This window comes from Muntiacus reevesi, chromosome 3 (assembly GCF_963930625.1).
Source record: "Muntiacus reevesi chromosome 3, mMunRee1.1, whole genome shotgun sequence".
In the NCBI taxonomy this organism is placed as follows: Eukaryota; Metazoa; Chordata; class Mammalia; order Artiodactyla; family Cervidae; genus Muntiacus; species Muntiacus reevesi.
In genome coordinates this window covers 48,682,767-48,701,354 of record NC_089251.1, presented here as the reverse complement: position 1 = coordinate 48,701,354, position 18,588 = coordinate 48,682,767, and the positions used below count along the sequence as shown (strand labels likewise).

The window sequence follows — 18,588 nt, the reverse complement described above, 5'->3', positions numbered from 1 at the left end:
AAAGAAAGGCTAGGCTTGACAGGGGGAAAATATTATGTTTAGTTTGAGAGCACTTGGATGCTTAGATGTTATCCAGATTAACATGTCATGTAACCAGATGGACACTGGTCTGGAGCTCCAGAGAGAAGCTGGGACCAGAGAAACAGACATGCAGTGCATGGGACCCCAACCAGCCAAGCCTGGAGGTCCTTTAGTGAGAACTGAACAGAGTAAAGATAGAACTCTAGAGAAAAAAACACTTAAGTGGCTGGAAAGGGAAGCAAGCCCAGCAGATGGGAGACGTAAGGGTCAAAGAGGCAGAGGGGGGAAAAAGTCAACAGAGTTATTCTGGAAGGTTAAAGGAAATGTAACCTGGAGGAAGAATCAGTTTAAGGAAAGAGATGCGTTAGTGTGAAAACAGTTACCTGGGAAGTTAAACCTCCACAAGTGGCAGCCTTCTAAGGCAGGTGGCTTGATGACTTGATGACTTTTAAATTTATAAAAATCTATGATATATTGATTTAAACCCAAAGCACATGGCAAGGTCAAATACACATTATTGTTTTTGTTGTTATTGTCTGCAATTTTGCACCATCAATACTTTCTCTCCTTCTTGAATGTAAATAGGTTTAAACGGTAAGTATTAATATAACCCTTGCAAGTAAACTGACATACTCATTTTGCTTCCTCTGCCCTCCAGCAGATATTGTCACACATTCCTTCTTTCTCTCATTCGACAAATGTTTCTTGAGAGCCAACTATGCACAAGGCCATGTTAAGTACCAGAAGTAAAATTGCTACCGTAATTTTTTTTAATGGGACACCTTTTAAAAGAACATGAATTAAAACACATGATACATGACTGCATACTTCTTTTACTGTTCATGAAAACTCCAAGTGGATGTGTAAAATAGAGAGCTACTGGGGAGCTTTTGTCTAGCACAGGGAGCTGAGTTTAGGGCTCTGGGATGACCTAAAAGGGTGGGATGGGAGGGGCGGTGAGGTGGGAAGGCGGCTCAAAAGGGAGGGGGATATATCTATACATATAGCTGATTTAGGACTTTCCTGGGAGCTCAGCTGGTGAAGAGTTTGTCTGCAATGCAGGAGACCCTGGTTTGATTCCTAGGGGAAGATTTGTCATATAACTTAGGATTTCCACAGGCTGTGTCAGCAAGATTTCCTGGAGAAGGGATAGGCTACCCATCTCAGTATTCTCGGGCTTCCCTGGGGGCTCAGACAGAATCCACCTGCAATGTGGGAGACCTGGGTTCGATCCCTGGGTTTGGAAGATCCCGTGGCGGAGGGCATGGCAACCCACTCCAGTATTCTTGCTTGGAGAATCCGCATGGACAGAAGAGCCTTTCGGGCTACAGTCCGTGGGGTCACAAACAGTCAGACACACCTGAGCAGCTAAGCACAGCATAGGTGATTCATGTTGTTGTACAGTAGAGGCTAACACAACATTGTAAAGGAATCATACTCCAATTAATAAAATAAAATAAAACACGAACTACAAAAAAAACTCTTCATGTGGAGAGTCATGCAAGATGGAAGTCCTATTACTTCTGAGCAATCTGCCATCTAAGAAAGTGCAGCTCTGTTAGCTTTCTTGCCTGAATAAATGCTATCTACCTGTGTGCAGCCCATGTAGTTGGTATGTTCTTCTCGGTCTCAATTCTTTTAGGCTCTTTCACTTTTATCTATATTTGCTATGTCCTTTTCACCGCTAAGACTCCTTGTTCTACTCTGTACCTCCCAATCTCCACCCTCTCCCGCAGTCAGCAATATATGAACTCCTGGCCACGTCTTCCACCACTTATCTCTACTCCGCACACACAGCCTGTGGAAAGCCCGACTTACACAGCAGAAGGTCTGAACTGCATGAGTTCAAACCAGTCACAATGTGCATGGTTTCACCATAGTTATTATCCCCTAGAATTCTCTATTCCACTCTAGTCTGGCAGCAGTTAACTGATAAGAAAATTAGCCTTTCTTTACAATAACATAAAAGGCGGTGCAAAGCAATTAAGTAGAGCACAGAGATGGAAAGTTACTAATGAATTACAAAGGATCTCTCTTCTCTTCCCCCAGCTCATCCCAGTACACAGACATTGACTCTGAGTGCTGGTTTTAAATTAATTACTCCTTACTTAGGAAAGTAAACAGTGGTCGCTAGGGAGTGACGATTTTATAATATACAGCAATTATTCTCTGAGAAAATGAATCTATGTACAATTGGGTTTTGCATAATTATAAATGTATAACCATAAACAAAAAGCATAACGAGCTGAAAATGACAACAAAGAACAAACTGCAGAATTGGGATTGCTGTTGACATTAGCAAAAGAAATAGATGCTAAATCAAAGTTACTGGCAATGATTTAGAAAATTGCTTGAAGCTTCTGGGCCAAAGACACACATGTGGCTTATATCTTATTTCCTAGCACATGATTCACCAGTAATGAGGCTTGTATTTGTATTTTCATGTATGTGGCAATCTGATCATTACTTAGTTTTGATTGTAAATATATAAAATTTAGAGTCTACTTTGAGGAATAGGTCCATATTAACTAGATTTACAATATAAACTTTGCTAAAGTAACAAATTTTAAACATTTTTAACTTACAACCAAATAGGTAAATTTAGATCATTTTCAAAAAACAAATTAAGATTAAATTATTTTTATACTGAGAAAGATAATAATGCAAAGGCATCCATTTCTCGCCAGCAGCACAGCTAGTATTTATTTGGTGTTTCTGTCAGCCAGTCTAGCAAGTGTTTTTGTATCTTTTACTAATTCTTGCAGCAAACCCCCATGGCCTCATTAGACCCATGGGAAATGAAAGCTTCAGTGCAGTTCAGTTCAGTCGCTTTCACTTTTTTTTTTTTTTTTTTTAATATTATTTTATTAGTTGGAGGCCAATCACTTTACAACATTTCAGTGGGTTTTGTCATACATTGACATGAATCAGCCATATAGTTACATGTATTCCCCATCCCGATCCCCCCTCCCACCTCCCTCCCCACCCGACTCCTCAGGGTCCTCCCAGTGCACCAGGCCCGAGCACCTGACTCATGTATCCCACCTGGGCTGGTGGTCCGTTTCACCATAGATAATATACATGCTGTTCTTTCAAAACATCCCCCCCTCACGTTCTCCCCCAGAGTTCAAAAGTCTGTTCTGTATTTCTGTGTCTCTTTTTCTGTTTTGCATATAGGGTTATCGCCACCATCTATCTAAATTCCGTATATATGTGTTAGTATACTGTAATGTTCTTTATCTTTCTGACTTACTTCACTCTGTATAATGGGCTCCAGTTTCATCCATCTCATTAGAACTGATTCAAATGAATTCTTTTTAACGGCTGAGTAATATTCCATGGTGTATATGTACCACAGCTTCCTTATCCATTCATCTGCTGATGGGCATCTAGGTTGCTCCCATGTCCTGGCTATTATAAACAGTGCTGCGATGAACATTGGGGTGCACGTGTCTCTTTCAGATCTGGATTCCTCAGTGTGTATGCCCAGAAGTGGTATTGCTGGGTCATATGGCAGTTCTATTTACCTGCTTAACCATCAGGGAAGGTCAGGAGGTAACCAAAACAGTCCCACCTGGAACATGAAAACCAATGGCTTCGTTTACTTCCAGGCCAATCAACAGCAGCTGCTTGACGTGTGGTGCGTGGGAACTCTCAAACTCTCTTGTGTCAGTAGAACAGAAAAAAGGCAGGGAAGCTTCAGGTTTTTCGAAAGACAACTTAGTGGCAATGTGAGAAAATGGGCTGAAGAAGATTGGAGGACTGGAAAGGAAATCACTTAAAAGGTCTTTGTCAAGATGAGACACAAAATTCTGGCAAAGTCAAGTATCCCAAAATATTTATTAACTACGGATCTCATGTGAAAACTGATAAGCAGGGACATGGGAGGGAATTCCCAGCCATCTAATGAAGGAAGTGAGACTTGTATTTATGACCATAGTGAAATATGGTAAAGCCTAGCAATCATGATAGGTTAAGTGCTTTGGACATTTGCTCTGGAAATTTCAGTTTGAGACAGAACTCTTTGTCTTTAACATTCAGCGCTTTCCAAAAACAAAACAAGAAATGGCCACCAATGATTTCCTCCTAGTAATGCCCTCCAAAGGCAGAAAGCGCTGCTAGGTGTGTGGAGTAGAGACTTCAGAACTCATGATAAATGAAACTGGATGACATTGAATACCCTTTCCAATCTCAAAGTTTAATAGAGTGATGAAGAAAAGAAAATCTTAGTAGTAAATTAGTTTCAAAATGAATGGACTCTGTGAATCTCTCCCTGTTTCTCTCTCTCTCTCTATCAAGGATAAATAGATAGTGTTCTATCATCAAAATGATAGCTTTTTTTATATTGACCTAATTGAAAAGCACTTTTTTCAAACATTTTAAATAATGTTTCTAAAATCAAACTTTATGAAATGCTTAAAAGAATATATTCAATATTATACCATGACCCACTGGGAACAAACTTTATTTAGTGTTTTTTAAACACTAAAATTGAGAATATGTGGGCATGAATTAGCCAGACTTAAGTAAGTGATTGATTACTTTATGTAACCATCTAGTTTCAAGGACACAGTTTTTTCCTGGTAATTACTGTGAAAAGTCAATATCTGGGGAGACTTTGTTGGAACTACAACCCTTCGATAAATTAATAATTTTTTGAATGAGACAAACTAGCAAATTTACAGATACTCTGGGGGCACCCCTTTTATAAATCTGTAATTCTTAATGGAAATAATTTAGGAAAGACTCTCTGCTGCTTGTGTGTGCACATGTATGTGTGTGTATGTGTAAAATAAGATTGGTTTTAACCTTTCAAAAATTAAGATTTTATGTGCCTAAGTGAGAGAAAGATGACCATGACACAGCGAATGGAGTAAAATGTTAAGAATAGGTGAATCTAGATAGAGAATATGTGGTATCCTTTATACTTGCAATATGTCTGTAAATACTTTTACTTTTTTTCAAGCAAAATACTTTTTTAATTAAGGAACATTAGTGAGAAAAAGTTCTGGAAATAAATACAGGGGGGAAAACTCATAGCACACACACACCCATATATGTATATTCAGAAGTATGTGTGTGTGTATGTGTGTGTGTGTGTGTGTGTGTGAACCACTTTGCTACAGAGCAGAGATTAACAAAGCACTGTAAAATAACTATACTTCAATTAAAAAAACACTAATACAATTTTTTTTAAGACTGCTTATGCTTTGGCCAAGTCTTCTTTGGAAGTTGCTCGGCATGAAGGTGTGGATATGGCTGCAGGAAAGTGAACGATATTATTGTATCTATAGCTACTGTCAATTAACATTGACAACTGTTCAATCAGGCCCTGATTCCTAAGGCTTTTCTAGGCATCAGCTTTAGCACTAACTTTGGTTAGAAGATGTCTGGCAGCTATTTCTGTTAAGAGAAGTAGGGTTAAGAGGAAAAGGTAATTAACCTACCATGGATTGGGCACCTATGAATGTTCATCCCATAAAATTACTATCACAATTTTGAGAAGTCAACATTATTACTCCATGTTATAGACTCAGAAGCAGAGGCACAGAGGGAAGAGTTTTTTGTGTCTGGATTCAGACATAAGCTTGTTTCGTTCACCCTACACCATGTTGTTCCATTGTGCATGAGGGAAACCAGTATAACCAGAAAGATAAGCAAGGGACTCAGGTGACTTACATCAGTCACCTGCCAGTCTGACTGTCACATGCACATCTGTGGGTAACCATTTCCCTACAGCCTTAGCTCAAACAAAACAGGGCATCAGAGAACATTTGGAGAAATGAGCAATGGGACTCAATAGGTTATAGCGAAGTTTCCCAAATACGCAGCAGAAGTTCTAGAAGTGTGTTAAGGAATTTGGTTGGTGAAAAATCCAAATGAGTGTTTTTAGGGGCAGGAGGGTGTGTGTGTGTGTGTGTGTGCATGCGTGTGTGTGTGTGTGTGTGTGTGTGTGTGTGTGTGTCTATGTGTGTGTGTGTTTACTTCACCACAGAATCAAACTAAATCTTATCCATGAGTACCAAGTACATTGTCGTTACTGTATCATAGGAAGCACACGAGAAGGGGGAGATTTAATTCTGGAGGGCTAAGTACAGACAAGCATTTCTAACACAAGAAATCATAAAGAAAAATAAGACTAAGGAAGTAAACATTTTAAATATATCACACTTTTGACCATTTAAGAGTTCACTAGATAAAAGGACTTGCTTGGTTCCCAAATTTTACAGTATGGTTAATAAATAATATGATAATCAAAATGATATTTGCCATCACACATTTAGACAGCTTAGAATATGATAATCAATTACATCAGTATTCACTATTAGATTTAGTACTAATTATGTGAAATAAAGATGAGCTCAGATTCACAGAATCAATGTTCCTAGGAGAGAAAATCATTATCTTGGGGAAAATACAGATTCTCCCATTTCCCCTTGTGAAAAGAAATAAAACCAGATTGGAAACATAATACCTTTGATTAAAGACATCAGGGAGACAAATAAATGAGAATTTGAACCGCAATTTTCAAGAAGGGCATTTCAAATCTCATTCTGTTATTTGCTCAGTGACTTTTTGCAGCTCTATGTTTGCTAATTGAAATGTAGAGGAGAAATTTAATTGCCTTGGGATATTTCCTTGTTGTAATTATAATAAGACATACTATAAAAGCAAATGATGCTATCAGGAAATACTCTTAGGCTTATTACACCTCAAAAAAGTTAAATTTTCTTGGAAGCAAGAAGATATGAGAGGTATCAATATTCCGGAATAAGATTTCTCAATGATAAATAATGAAGCCGGATAAATGGGTCTCTGCTTTCTAGCTCAGGAAGACTACCTTGTCCCAAATGCTGGCTGACTGTCTCATGTTCTGCCAACAGAACCACCCTAAACTCTCCACCTGCCCTGAGCATCTCTCATTATAAACTTATCTGCATCTGTATCTATCTTAACTGCCACCCCAGGGCTACAAACTTTTCCAAAAAGGATTAATGCAAGATCCATTGCATAAACTTAGTGTACAGAAAGGTGTCACAAGCAGACTAACAATTCTCTGAGGGCCAACTGCACCTTCTTGCATCCCCTGAGTTTGGCCACGTAGGAAGTATTTAGTTTGTGCTACACTTACAGGTAGAAAGAAACTCACTGGAGTATGACTTAATATTCTCTTTGGCCACCAGATGTCAGTGCATAGTAAAGAATGGTAAAAACACCACTGCTTGTTTCTGGCTAGCAAGGCTATTTTGGTGAGTTAGTTTCCAGAGTGAAACGAGGGCAGATAAATTCAGAGGTAGTCCATAGGGAGAAGACATGAGACTTGCTGGGGCTTCTACCCTCTAGTTACTGATATTATGTCCTAACATGTGGGAAAAGTTCTCCACTTTTTAAAAAAGGTGTGTAAAAGTCTGTTGCTGCTTTTTAAAAGTAAAATAAACACTAATAAATGCATGCTAATTTGGAGCTCTGGTGGCTCAGACAGTAAAGCATCTGTCTACAATGCGGGAGACCTGGGTTTGATCCGTGGGTCAGGAAGATCCCCTGGAGAAGGAAATGGAAACCCACTTCAGTACTATTGTCTGGAAAATCCCATGGATGGAGGAGCCTGGTAGGCTACAGTCCATGGGGTCGCAAAGAGTTGGACATGACTTCACTTTCACTTTCACTTAAACCTAAATAGCTTAAACTAAATTAGAAAAATCCGAGATGTTGTAGAATTTGGATTAAAAATGTTCAAAATATATATCCATAAATTACTAGGCATTTAATAGTCATATTGGTGGGACTGTAAATTAAAAGCCACAAAAAAAAAAAAGAAATCAATGCAGGAAAGTTATATTATGTAAAAAATCAAATATTCCACAAAGGGCTGCAAGTTCTCAAGATGTCCCAATTGGAATTGTAAAAATGTTTGCTTGTTTGAATAATTAAATCTTACATTAATTCTTTGGATATATGAAAATAAGAAGTATGGTTCTCAAGGTCTATTGATTATGCCCCTTCAACATGGTTCAGATACATACACTTCTTCCCATTTCTGTTCCCACAATGTACTGACATACATAAACTCTCAGTCTAATCGCTCTCATACACTGCAGCATTGCCCTTTTCAAATCCATTCTCCACTTTGCTGTCAAAGGGATATGTAAAAACACAAATCTGACCAGGCATCCCTCTGCTTAGATCACCAGCCACTCCCTAATGCCTCCAGTTTGAAGCCCAGCCCCCTGCATGGCCTACAGGGCTCTAGAAGCTTCCCCCAGCTCCCTGACTTAGCCAGATTTCTCCCTGGGCTCCAGAAGCAAATAGCTTACACATACTTTACCCATCATGCCTCTGCATGCAAGGATGTTCTTTCTGTCTGAGAAACCTTCTCATTCACATTCATCATGTTAATTCCTGCTCATGCACCACCTCTTCCGGGAATTCTTGGATTTCACTTTCCTAACCCCATCTCTGTCACACACACAGGTTAGGTGCCTACTATGCATGTAGGTGTACGTGATATGGCAGCATTTAACACTGCAGTAACTACAGCTGCTCAGTAAGCATTTCTCCTTTACACCTTTATGACTGCTCTTAGCTCTCCTATACCAAAACCTTATTCCAAGGCCTAGAGTTGCTATCTCAGTAACGTAAGGTCACATATCCTTAGTTACTTACAGGGTTTGAAGTAGTAGTCAGATACCTGAATCCAAGTTCTGAGCTCTTACCAAAATCCTAGGCTACTTCCAATGGCCATTAAGTGAGAATCGCCTCATAGGAATATAGTAGAGGGCATTTTTAAGTATTAAGTACTTAATTAAAGCATTAAAAATTAACACATATAACTGTACAGACATTAAGCCTTCAAAAATATTGGCATGAACTCAGAGAAGCAGAAAATTGCTGAGCTTGCCTGCCCTATCTTATTAGTACCTGAATTAGAAATCTGAAATTGCTTTCCAAAAGCTAAACGGTCATGCTTACTGGCTTCCGTTTTTATGCATTTGGCCTTCACCTTGTTAATTGCTTTAGAACATGGGCTACATCTTCCACTTTCCCGCCTGTGTGTTTATAGTGTTTTGATGGGTCCTCTCTTCTTCTCTCTCCACCCTCACTCCCACGTAAAGAAATGCACAGAAAACTTTTTATCTTCTTAACCCAACATGAGGGTTCCCAGATTTCAGTAGGAGAGGAGGCCTGGGGTAAGCCTTTCTGATAAATAACTATGTTGATTTCCACAGCAAAAGGGAGAGTCAGAACTGGGAAGGGACTGGACAAGAAGCTCGGTAAAATGTCTTCTTCACGTGGCCTCCCTCCTTGTCTGATGTTGTAGAAATCATGAAGCAATAAAACCCTTTGAGAATCCCTGAACCAGCCATAATTTTGGTTCACGAGTCCTTAAGGGACCCATACCTGCCCGGGAGCATCCATCTGGGCATAGTAATAATAGTAAGAAATAATTATTTCCTATTCCAAAAGACGAAGAGTGATATTTGGAGAAGGGGGTCAACAGAGAAACTCTACTTCTTCAGATTCCTTCAACACAGATCTCTGAGGTCAGGTATGTGGGCCTTTGGCTTAAGTGATCTAATAACCCTCCAGCTCTCCACTGGAGCTATATTCCAACACTGGATCCCAAACCCAAATCCAGGGTTGCTATTACTATCAGGCACCCAGAAACCTCTTCTCCATGTCCCAGAAATGAGCTGGGGTCCTGAAATGACTGCTGCCACCTGGAATCCTATTGCTTCACCACTTTCTTTGGACTAGATATTCTGGAATATGAGTGCACCCTCTGAGACGAGCACACAGTTGAAGTCACTCTAGGGAGTGAACGCTGGAGCACTGGAACATGGAGATGCTCCCTGGGAGTGACAATTCTTTCCCACTCAGTCCCTTCACCATGTCCGATTACATTCCCTTGCCACCCTCATCCACCTGTAATATAGGTGTCACATCATTTCTCACTTTCACATTCCAACATTTCCATCCACTGAACAACAGATCAGTGAGAAAACTGAAACTAGATTAAGAAAACAAAATATATTTAAATAGAAGGAGAAAAAAAAAGAAGAAAACATGAGCAAGTAGATGGGAGGTATGAAAAATTAGGCAGAAATACAACTGACAACTCACATAGAGTATGTATGTCATGATGACATTTCAGCTCAATGTGGTTGTGACCAGACTGTCCTACTTCTCAGGCACAGATTTAAATCTTGCCAGGGAGAAGTAATACAATGAAAGGGAAAATATATTTAATACTATTCAATGCCTTCCTCCCTTCAAAGTTGAAGAAGTCAAGAACTAGAAAAGAAGAGTGCAAACAAAGCTTCCATGAATGCAGGGTCCCCCGAGACCCTCAGACATAGTGGACATATGAGGACATAGAGGAGAGACAGGAGCAGATGACAAGGCTGGAAGAGGTAAGAGCCAGTAAGCGGCAAGTAGATTAGAATCCACTCCTTAACACCAAGCAAAAAAAAAAAAAAGTGAAATATGGGAATATGGTAAATTATGGTAGTCAACTTTACTTCATTTTCTTTTTTGGTTATAGAATACAGTTTTCTACAGGCTGAGGGGACTGAACAACTGCAGAAGGAGAAACTGAACATGAAAGAAAAACAGAATTACTAATCAAGCAAATTCCCAAGTGAAATGGGAGAAGAAAGAAGCAAAAACACAACTGGAACATTTAAGATGAGAGGAATCTGAAATTAAGATTAGAGGAATTGTCTGGTTTAAAAGAAAATGAAAGAGAAATAGCTATTGATTATAAAGACTAGGTCATGAATGGTGCAAATTTCCATATTTCTAAAGCATCTTTATCTATAAAAGAAAGTTTCAAAAAAATAAGATATGATACATTCTCTTTTCTTTTAAGGAAATTCTGTAGGAATAACTTTTCATTCCCCTCTCTCCCATTCTTGAAAGTTTTCTAGTAGTCAGCATTGACATTATAACATGATTTACTTCTGAGCAGTCATTACATTTTTCTAAGCTCTTTCCAGTATCCCCCAGTAGATAGTTTCAGTAGATAAAATTAACTACCTCAAACTGTCGCATTTTAAATAGAGGCTGATATTTCCACTGATTAGCAATCATTTTACTTTTTGCTGTTGTATCATTAGAGACTGTCTTAACAGTTTCAAGTTGTTAAAATACTGGGTGTTTTACTTCAGTCTTTTAATAAATCACTACAGCAACTATTCATGTAGACAGGATAATAATGCCAAAAATCGATCACCAATCATTGAGTCCTAATTATAATTACCCAGGTAAAAATCAATCCTATAATTTTAGATGAAGGCAAAAATACTAATTTTTCCCTTGTACTTAATTAACTAAGAAACTCAAAGCCACTTCTGCATCCTACCTCTAGAAAAACTGTTTGACACAATGATGACTATTATTATGAAATGGACTTCAACATCAGGAGATGACTGAAAATGTATTTTCTATTTATATGGTTTCTTTTACTTCAGAATCTCAAAGTTGTTTGACTTTTTCAAATTCCTATTACATTGGCAAGCATTAAACCAAGTATCAGGAAGGAATGTTACCAGAAAAGTAAATCACAGGAAGTCTGAGTGAGTTTCTCATCCAAGGTAATATCAATTTGTTTAATATCTGAGAATAGCATTTAGAATTCAAGACAGATGCTTGTGAATTCTAAATCAATTTCAAGCCAATATGCCTGGGAAATAAAAAATGCTAAAGCATTCATTATGTAAATATGGAATAGAAATGTGTAATTCTCTTACAAAGTAAAGAGCAATAGAACACTATTTTTAGTTAGAAAATTTCAAATATCGTTAAGTGCTATCCAGATTTTCTGGTGTAGCATTACACCAGTAGTAGCATTATTACTTTTGAGAAGGTGCTGAAATTAATTGCATTTATTAAATAGCAGTTTTCAGGGATCCACACCAAATGGAATTACTATCTAATTCTACCGCTAATTGAGACAGTTCCACATGTTGATTTTTGTCAACATCTGATAAACAAAATTTTAGACATTGAATAATGCTTTATGCAATTTACATAGCTTGAGAACAAACACCCGTTTAATAATAGAATATTACTTGGTTAACATACTTAGCTAATAGAATATACAATTACTTAGTTAACATATACTTAATGTAAAAATAAACCATCTAGTTAATATGTATAATGATATATAAAGCTAATCAAATATAATTAGTGAATTAGTTAATATGCCATTTTTTATTTGAAAAAATAACTTCAATTATTATATTCATGTGTTAATTTCCCAAAGCCTTACTTGTCCAGCATGAGAAGATGCCACCCGTACACCAACATATTTTACTAATAGATTTTCCCCATATGGCCTTAAGTTTTTATCTTCTGAGTCTAAAGGTATAATACCCAGTGATGTCTAAATTGTTAAATTCACTGTGGCTAAAGGCTCCTTTTAATGAAAATCATCGAGATAGAAAGAGAACGGGAAGCTGCAGGCATCACGCTATTGCGAAGAAGGTGGCAGCAGCTGAAGAGTCTGGACTGTCCTTCAAGAGAGTCCTCTTGGTATGTGCACGGCTACATTATTACCAGGTCCTCACTTAGGTTTTACTGTTTACTTTTTTATTATAAAATAAACTATGATTATAGTGCAATTGATCAAAATCTAAATAATCTACCTATTCTTAATTTTAAAAAGCACCATTTCCAAAAAAAGAAAGCATCATTTCATGAAATAATTTTGTATTTGACATTGTAATTTTCTATTCTGTTTAACTGATGAGACATTTTTATTCTAATATACTCACTAAAAATTAATATTGCATGATAATGTGTTAATATCTAAGTGCATGACCTACTCACTTTTGTTTCCTTAAATCATGGGTTCATCCATTCCTAGTCCAGAAAAACAAACCAACAAAAAAACCCTTATCATCACTCTATCACGTTCCAAAAAGACATCCTCTTAGAACTTTTATAGGGACTGTATGAATCTTACAAAAATTGATAGGGTCAATAGTTTTTCCTACCTAGGACCCTGACATCTTTTACCAAAAAGGAAAACTTATTCCTTGTAAAGGTTTCCCTAGTGGCTCTGATGGTAAAGAATCTGCCTGCAATGTGGGATACCTAGGTTCTGTCACTGGATCAGGAAGATCCCCTGGAGAAGGGAATGGAAACCCACTACAGTACTCTCGCCTGGAGAACTTCATGGCCAGAGGAGCCTGGCAGTCTACCGCCCATGGGGTCACAGAGTCGGACACAGCTAAGCAACTTTCACTCACTCATTCACCCCTTAGTAGAGCAATACAATTTCCTCTCTTATGTCCTCTACATCTGTATCAGGATTATTTCCAGCATCTACAAATAAATAAAATTAAGTATTAAAATAATAATATTTAAAATTATTTTGTAGATTAAGTAAAATAAAAGTATTGTTTTTACTGTTCATTTTGTAAACAGGATCTCTTTTCCATTACTCCATTTTTTTTTTTTACAGTATGGAAATCTAGTGGCTTCTATATGTTTATTTTAAAATTGATAAACTTATTGAAGGAAGTGTCTTATTAGTTCTAATGAATTTTATGTTGTTTCCTAAACCTTCGTGAATACACTACATATTAAGTGTAGTGTATTTTACCAATTTTACCAATTTCTGGTAAATACTTGAAATTTATTACAATTAATCCTTACAAAATACTTTGGAAATAATATATAGCCTGAGTTCAGTATGTATATATATTTCTTTGACTGAAAAAAATAAGGGAAAGAGGACAGCCACCTGTGAAAACAGGGAAGAATTATCTGTGTATGCGTATTATCTGGGTATATGTGCGTGTGCAGTCACTCAGTGGTTTCTAACTCTTTGCCACCACATGGACTGCAGGCTCCTCTCTCCATGGGATTCTCCAGGCAAGAACACTGGAATGGGTAGAATTTCCCTTCTACAGGGGATCTTCCATACCCAGGGATCAAACCTGGGTCTCCTACATTTCAGGAAGATTCTTTACTGAGCCACTAGGGAAGCCCTTATCTGTATACTAAGTGTTATAATTATCTCTCCTTTATATCATCCATTTCCATGCCTTTAACAATCATTTCCTCCTGGTCCTCTTTTCTAACTGGCCAAAAATTCATGTCTACATATCCAAGAGCAAAATCATCATTTTTCCCACAGCTGTTAAGTAACTGATTTTTCTCCTGTGAATTTCTGTTACATTGTATTTTATCATTTAGAGTCTTAGTTCATTCTTTGTCCTTTTTCTCCTCTACAGGAAAACATAACTCCTAAAAGCAGATGCTAATTATTTATAAATGTCTGTAGCTCACAACACATATAGGCTTTCACTGAACAGGGGATAAACTCAACTGAATTCCAACTTCCCATAGATGGGCCATATCCTGACCCAGGAGTGGTGAGAGCTGTTAGCCTGGACCGCTGATGACAGGCATCCTTCCAGCTTATTTTATTGCCTCGAGTATACCCAGGCTCACTGAGCCCGCCTTCCACTGCTTCCCTCATTGGGACAAACCCCTAGAAACAGCAGGGTCAGAATGTGAGTCATCCATGGGACTAGCAGAGGTGCCACCTGGGCCAGGGTAGGCAGCGCTGATGCAAGTAAGACCAGGATCCTGGATAGGATGAGAGGACAATGAGTCTGATCGCCAGGGACTGAAAAATCAAGAAACTGAGAGCAATCCTTTACTCAGACACAACATATGGGTATTGTACACCTACACTGCCTAGGACATTTGCCTTTTCAATATTGAAGTGCTGTGTGCTTAGTCGCTCAGTCGTGTCTGACTCTTTGGGACCCTTTGGACTGTAGCCTGCTGGGTTCCTCCCCCAGGGGATCTTCCTGACCTGATCTCCGGCACTGCAGGCGAATTCTTTACTCATTGAACCATAGGGGAAACCCTTAATAATGAAGATGAACTTGCAAATTATAAACTGTCCTTACTATAACAGTGAGGAAATCTACAGTATTCAGGGTTTCTGCTTGAATACGATCAGGTTCTTAAACATAGTTGTCAGTTCCTTCAAAGACCAGTACTAGGTTCTACCAAGATGTCAGATTCCTAGCAACCGTGACATATCATGCAGTTTATCTTACTATTAGAAGCCTCCAAAAGGGGTTAATCAATGCATGCTATCTTGGTATTCTTCATCCCTAATACATTTTCTCAGGGAAAGCACACTCGCCTCTGGACACAGCACCCGGACGCTTACATCAAACTCGTTCAGCGCCGCGGCCAGCTCCCCGATGCCCGTGTGGCCTTTGGCTTCGTCGGTGGGAGAGGTAGCTTGAGCGGCATTGGAGATGCCGGCAATGGCCTCCTGGACCTGCTTGAACACGTAATCTCGGTTGGCTCTGGTGGCAGCCACGTCTGGGTGGCGGAGAAAAGCTTGGGAGGCCGTGTACAGCATTGTGGCGTTCTTCTTCAGAGCTCCCCGGGCGGCGGCCATCTCATCCCGACAGTGAGGGTCCTTCAGCTCCTGTGTGTGCAAAACACAAATGTGAAGCTTGCCGGGAAAGTGTCTGTAACAGAGCTCAGAGTCACAGGCTTCTGGGACCACATCAGTTTTATTTGTATTCAGTTAATATTTTACTTTATTTGTTTATAAGATGCTGTGTAATGACTATATTATATGTGGTATTGGTATGTCATTAAATCTAATTCATATTGATCAATACAAAGGTAAAAAAAGTAGAACTATAAGACATGAGTGAGCAAACTCCAGGAGATGGTGAAGGACAGGGAAGCCTAGCGTACTGCAGTCCATGGAGTCACAAAGGGTTGGACACGCCCTAGCAACTGAACAACAATATAAAATAAAATACTTATAGTCTCCGAATTCCAAGTTAAGATGCTCATTTCATGACGTACATTATTTAAGTTACTAATCTAAAATAATAACATAAAACAATTTTGTGCCTGGGAAACTCCATATGACCCAGCAATCCCACTACTGGGCATAAACCCTGAGAAGACTGCAATTCTAAAGGACATGTATACCCCAGTGTTCACTGCAGCACTATTTACAATAGCAAGGGCATGAAAGCAACCTAGATGCCCATCAACAGATGAATGGATAAAGAAATTGTGGTAGATTTATATAATGGGATATTACTCAGCCATTAAAAGGAACAAATTTTTCCCACAGAGTCCAAAATTCTGTTCTATACATCTGTGTCTCCTTTTCTGTTTTGCATATAGGGTTATCATTACCATCTTTCTAAATTCCATATATATGTGTTAGTATACTGTAATGGTCTTTATCTTTCTGGCTTACTTCACTCTGTATAATGGGCTCCAGTTTCATCCACCTCATTAGAACTGATTCAAATGAATTCTTTTTAATGGCTGAGTAATATTCCATGGTGTATATGTACCACAGCTTCCTTATCCATTCATCTGCTGATGGGCATCTAGGTGGATTCCATGTCCTGGCTATTATAAACAGTGCTGCGATGAACACTGGAGTGCACGTGTCTCTTTCAGATCTGGTTTCCTTGGTGTGTATGCCCAGGAGTAATGAGGTGGATAAAACTTGAGCCTCTTATACAGGCTGAAGGAAATCAGGAAGAAAAAAACAAGTATTCTATATTAATGCATATATATGGAATTTAGAAAAACGCTACTGATGAACTTAGTTGAAAATGGTCTTGTGGACACAGTGGGGGAAGGTGAGGGTGGGACGACTTGAGAGAGAAGTATTGACATATATATACTAGCATGTGTTAAATAGATAGTGGGAAGTTGCTAAATAGCAAAGGGTGCCCAGCCTGGTGCTCTGTGATGACCTAGGGGGGTGGAATGGGGAGAAGGGGAGGGAGGCTTAACAGGAAGAGGATATATATATATATATATGATATCAGAATAGTACCCACTGGGAAGTTTCTTTATTTTCAGCTTTAAAGAGCATTATAATTATATTTTAATATATAATATAATATGATTATATTATGATTATGTATGATTCACACTGTTGAACAGCATAAGCCAACACAAAATTGTAATTCAATCCATCAATTAAAAGTAAATAAAGTTTTTTAAAAATGCAATATGAATTTAAGAATTACATGTCAATGTAGGAAAACAACTGAAGAAGAAACCTTTTTTCTACATATATTTTAGAAACCATCTCCTCTCTCTAGCTGTCAAAAATTTGTACATACTGCTCTTCCCATGTGAAATATCTGAGCTTTTCTGTTCCAGCCTATCCTTTCCCTTTATGGGGCCCATTTCTTGAAAACCCAATCTCCATCCAACTCTCTAAGTTACCTCTCCTTCTAGCTGCTCCCACAAGACCCTCCTCCCTCCAATCATTAAAATGCATCATGGTTTACTGCATTTACATAAGTATATGTCTTTCTCCTAAACTGTATGTCTAATGAGAGCAAAGAGCCCTAGCTTTCTTGTTCAGTGGTTCTTCAGTCGATAGCACAATGTCTGGCTCATAAAAATGCATCCGATAAATAGTGCTGCAAGAATGGAAAAACTGAGCCACCAACAAAGTAAGTGGCTTGCGCCGAACAGTTAGTTATCAGCAGATGGAAAACCCAAACTTCAATCTTCTGACACTGTGCCTGCCTCCATAATCAATTACAATTACAAACATGGGAAATCAAGCTCGTCTGATTTTGCTTACTGCATCACTGGCACTTCAGTATCATTTTCAGAATGGGGTTCAGTTTTTTTTAAAAAACCGCTTAAAAAATAAATAAATAAATAAAAAATAAAATAAAAAACCGCTTTTGATGGCAGATCTATCATTTGAGTTGAGGAAATAATAAAAAAAATAGATCACAGATGATTTGCTTTCTAAGTTTTGGATGTCAAAATAGTATCACTGGGTAGTCTCTTTATTTTCAGCTTTAGAGAGTATTGTCAAGAAAATGTTCACAGTATTTTTGGAAATATTAAGGGCAGTACTGTTCTCTCAGAGCCATGGAAGACTGCCAGCTGAGCATCTCTGGGAGAAAATTTCTCTAGTTTCAAAATGTATCATTAGAGGGTATTTGAACCACTGGGGTTCTATTCCTATTTGCCCCGTTGGTACATGAAAGATGGATGACCTGGAAACAGTAAATTGTATCCTCTCTTTTTTTCGGTCAAAATAATTCTGAGACAAGCACATTATATTTGCTATTTAGGATTGGTAAGACAAACTGACAATAAGAAGTAAACAACCAGACTTCCCTGGTGGCCCAGTGGAAAGGAATCTGCCTGTCAATGCAGGGGCCATGAGTTCGATCCCCCATCCAGGAAGATTCCACATGATGTGGGGCAACCGAGCCCATGTGCCACAACTTCTGAGCTTGTGTGCCGCAACTACTGAAGCGCACGTATCCCAGAGCTGCACCCTGCAACTATGAGCTCCAGTGCTGCAACTACCAAAGCCCATGGGCCTAGAGCCTGTGCTCTGCAACGGGAGAAGTCACCGGAATGAGAAGCCTGTGAGCTGCAACAAAGAGTAGCCCCTGCTCACTAGAGAGAGCCCCCAAGCAGCAACGAACACTCAAATAATTCAAAATAATGGAATAAATAAATTTATTTTTAAAAAGCAGTAAACAATTGAGCCATCTATCTCCT

The 18,588-nt window shown here is 38.6% G+C and overlaps 1 protein-coding gene across 4 annotated transcripts in view; it reads right to left on the bottom strand.

Moving 5' to 3' along the window:
* The window catches only part of CTNNA2 (catenin alpha 2), a 1,156,373-nt gene that overhangs the window by 843,610 nt on the left and 294,175 nt on the right, over positions 1-18,588 (bottom strand). For all 4 annotated transcript variants that reach the window (XM_065927274.1, XM_065927273.1, XM_065927275.1 and 1 more), the window contains exon 5: positions 15,221-15,487. In XM_065927274.1, the coding sequence (XP_065783346.1) occupies positions 15,221-15,487 (267 nt within the window). The remainder of the gene's footprint in view (positions 1-15,220; positions 15,488-18,588) is intronic.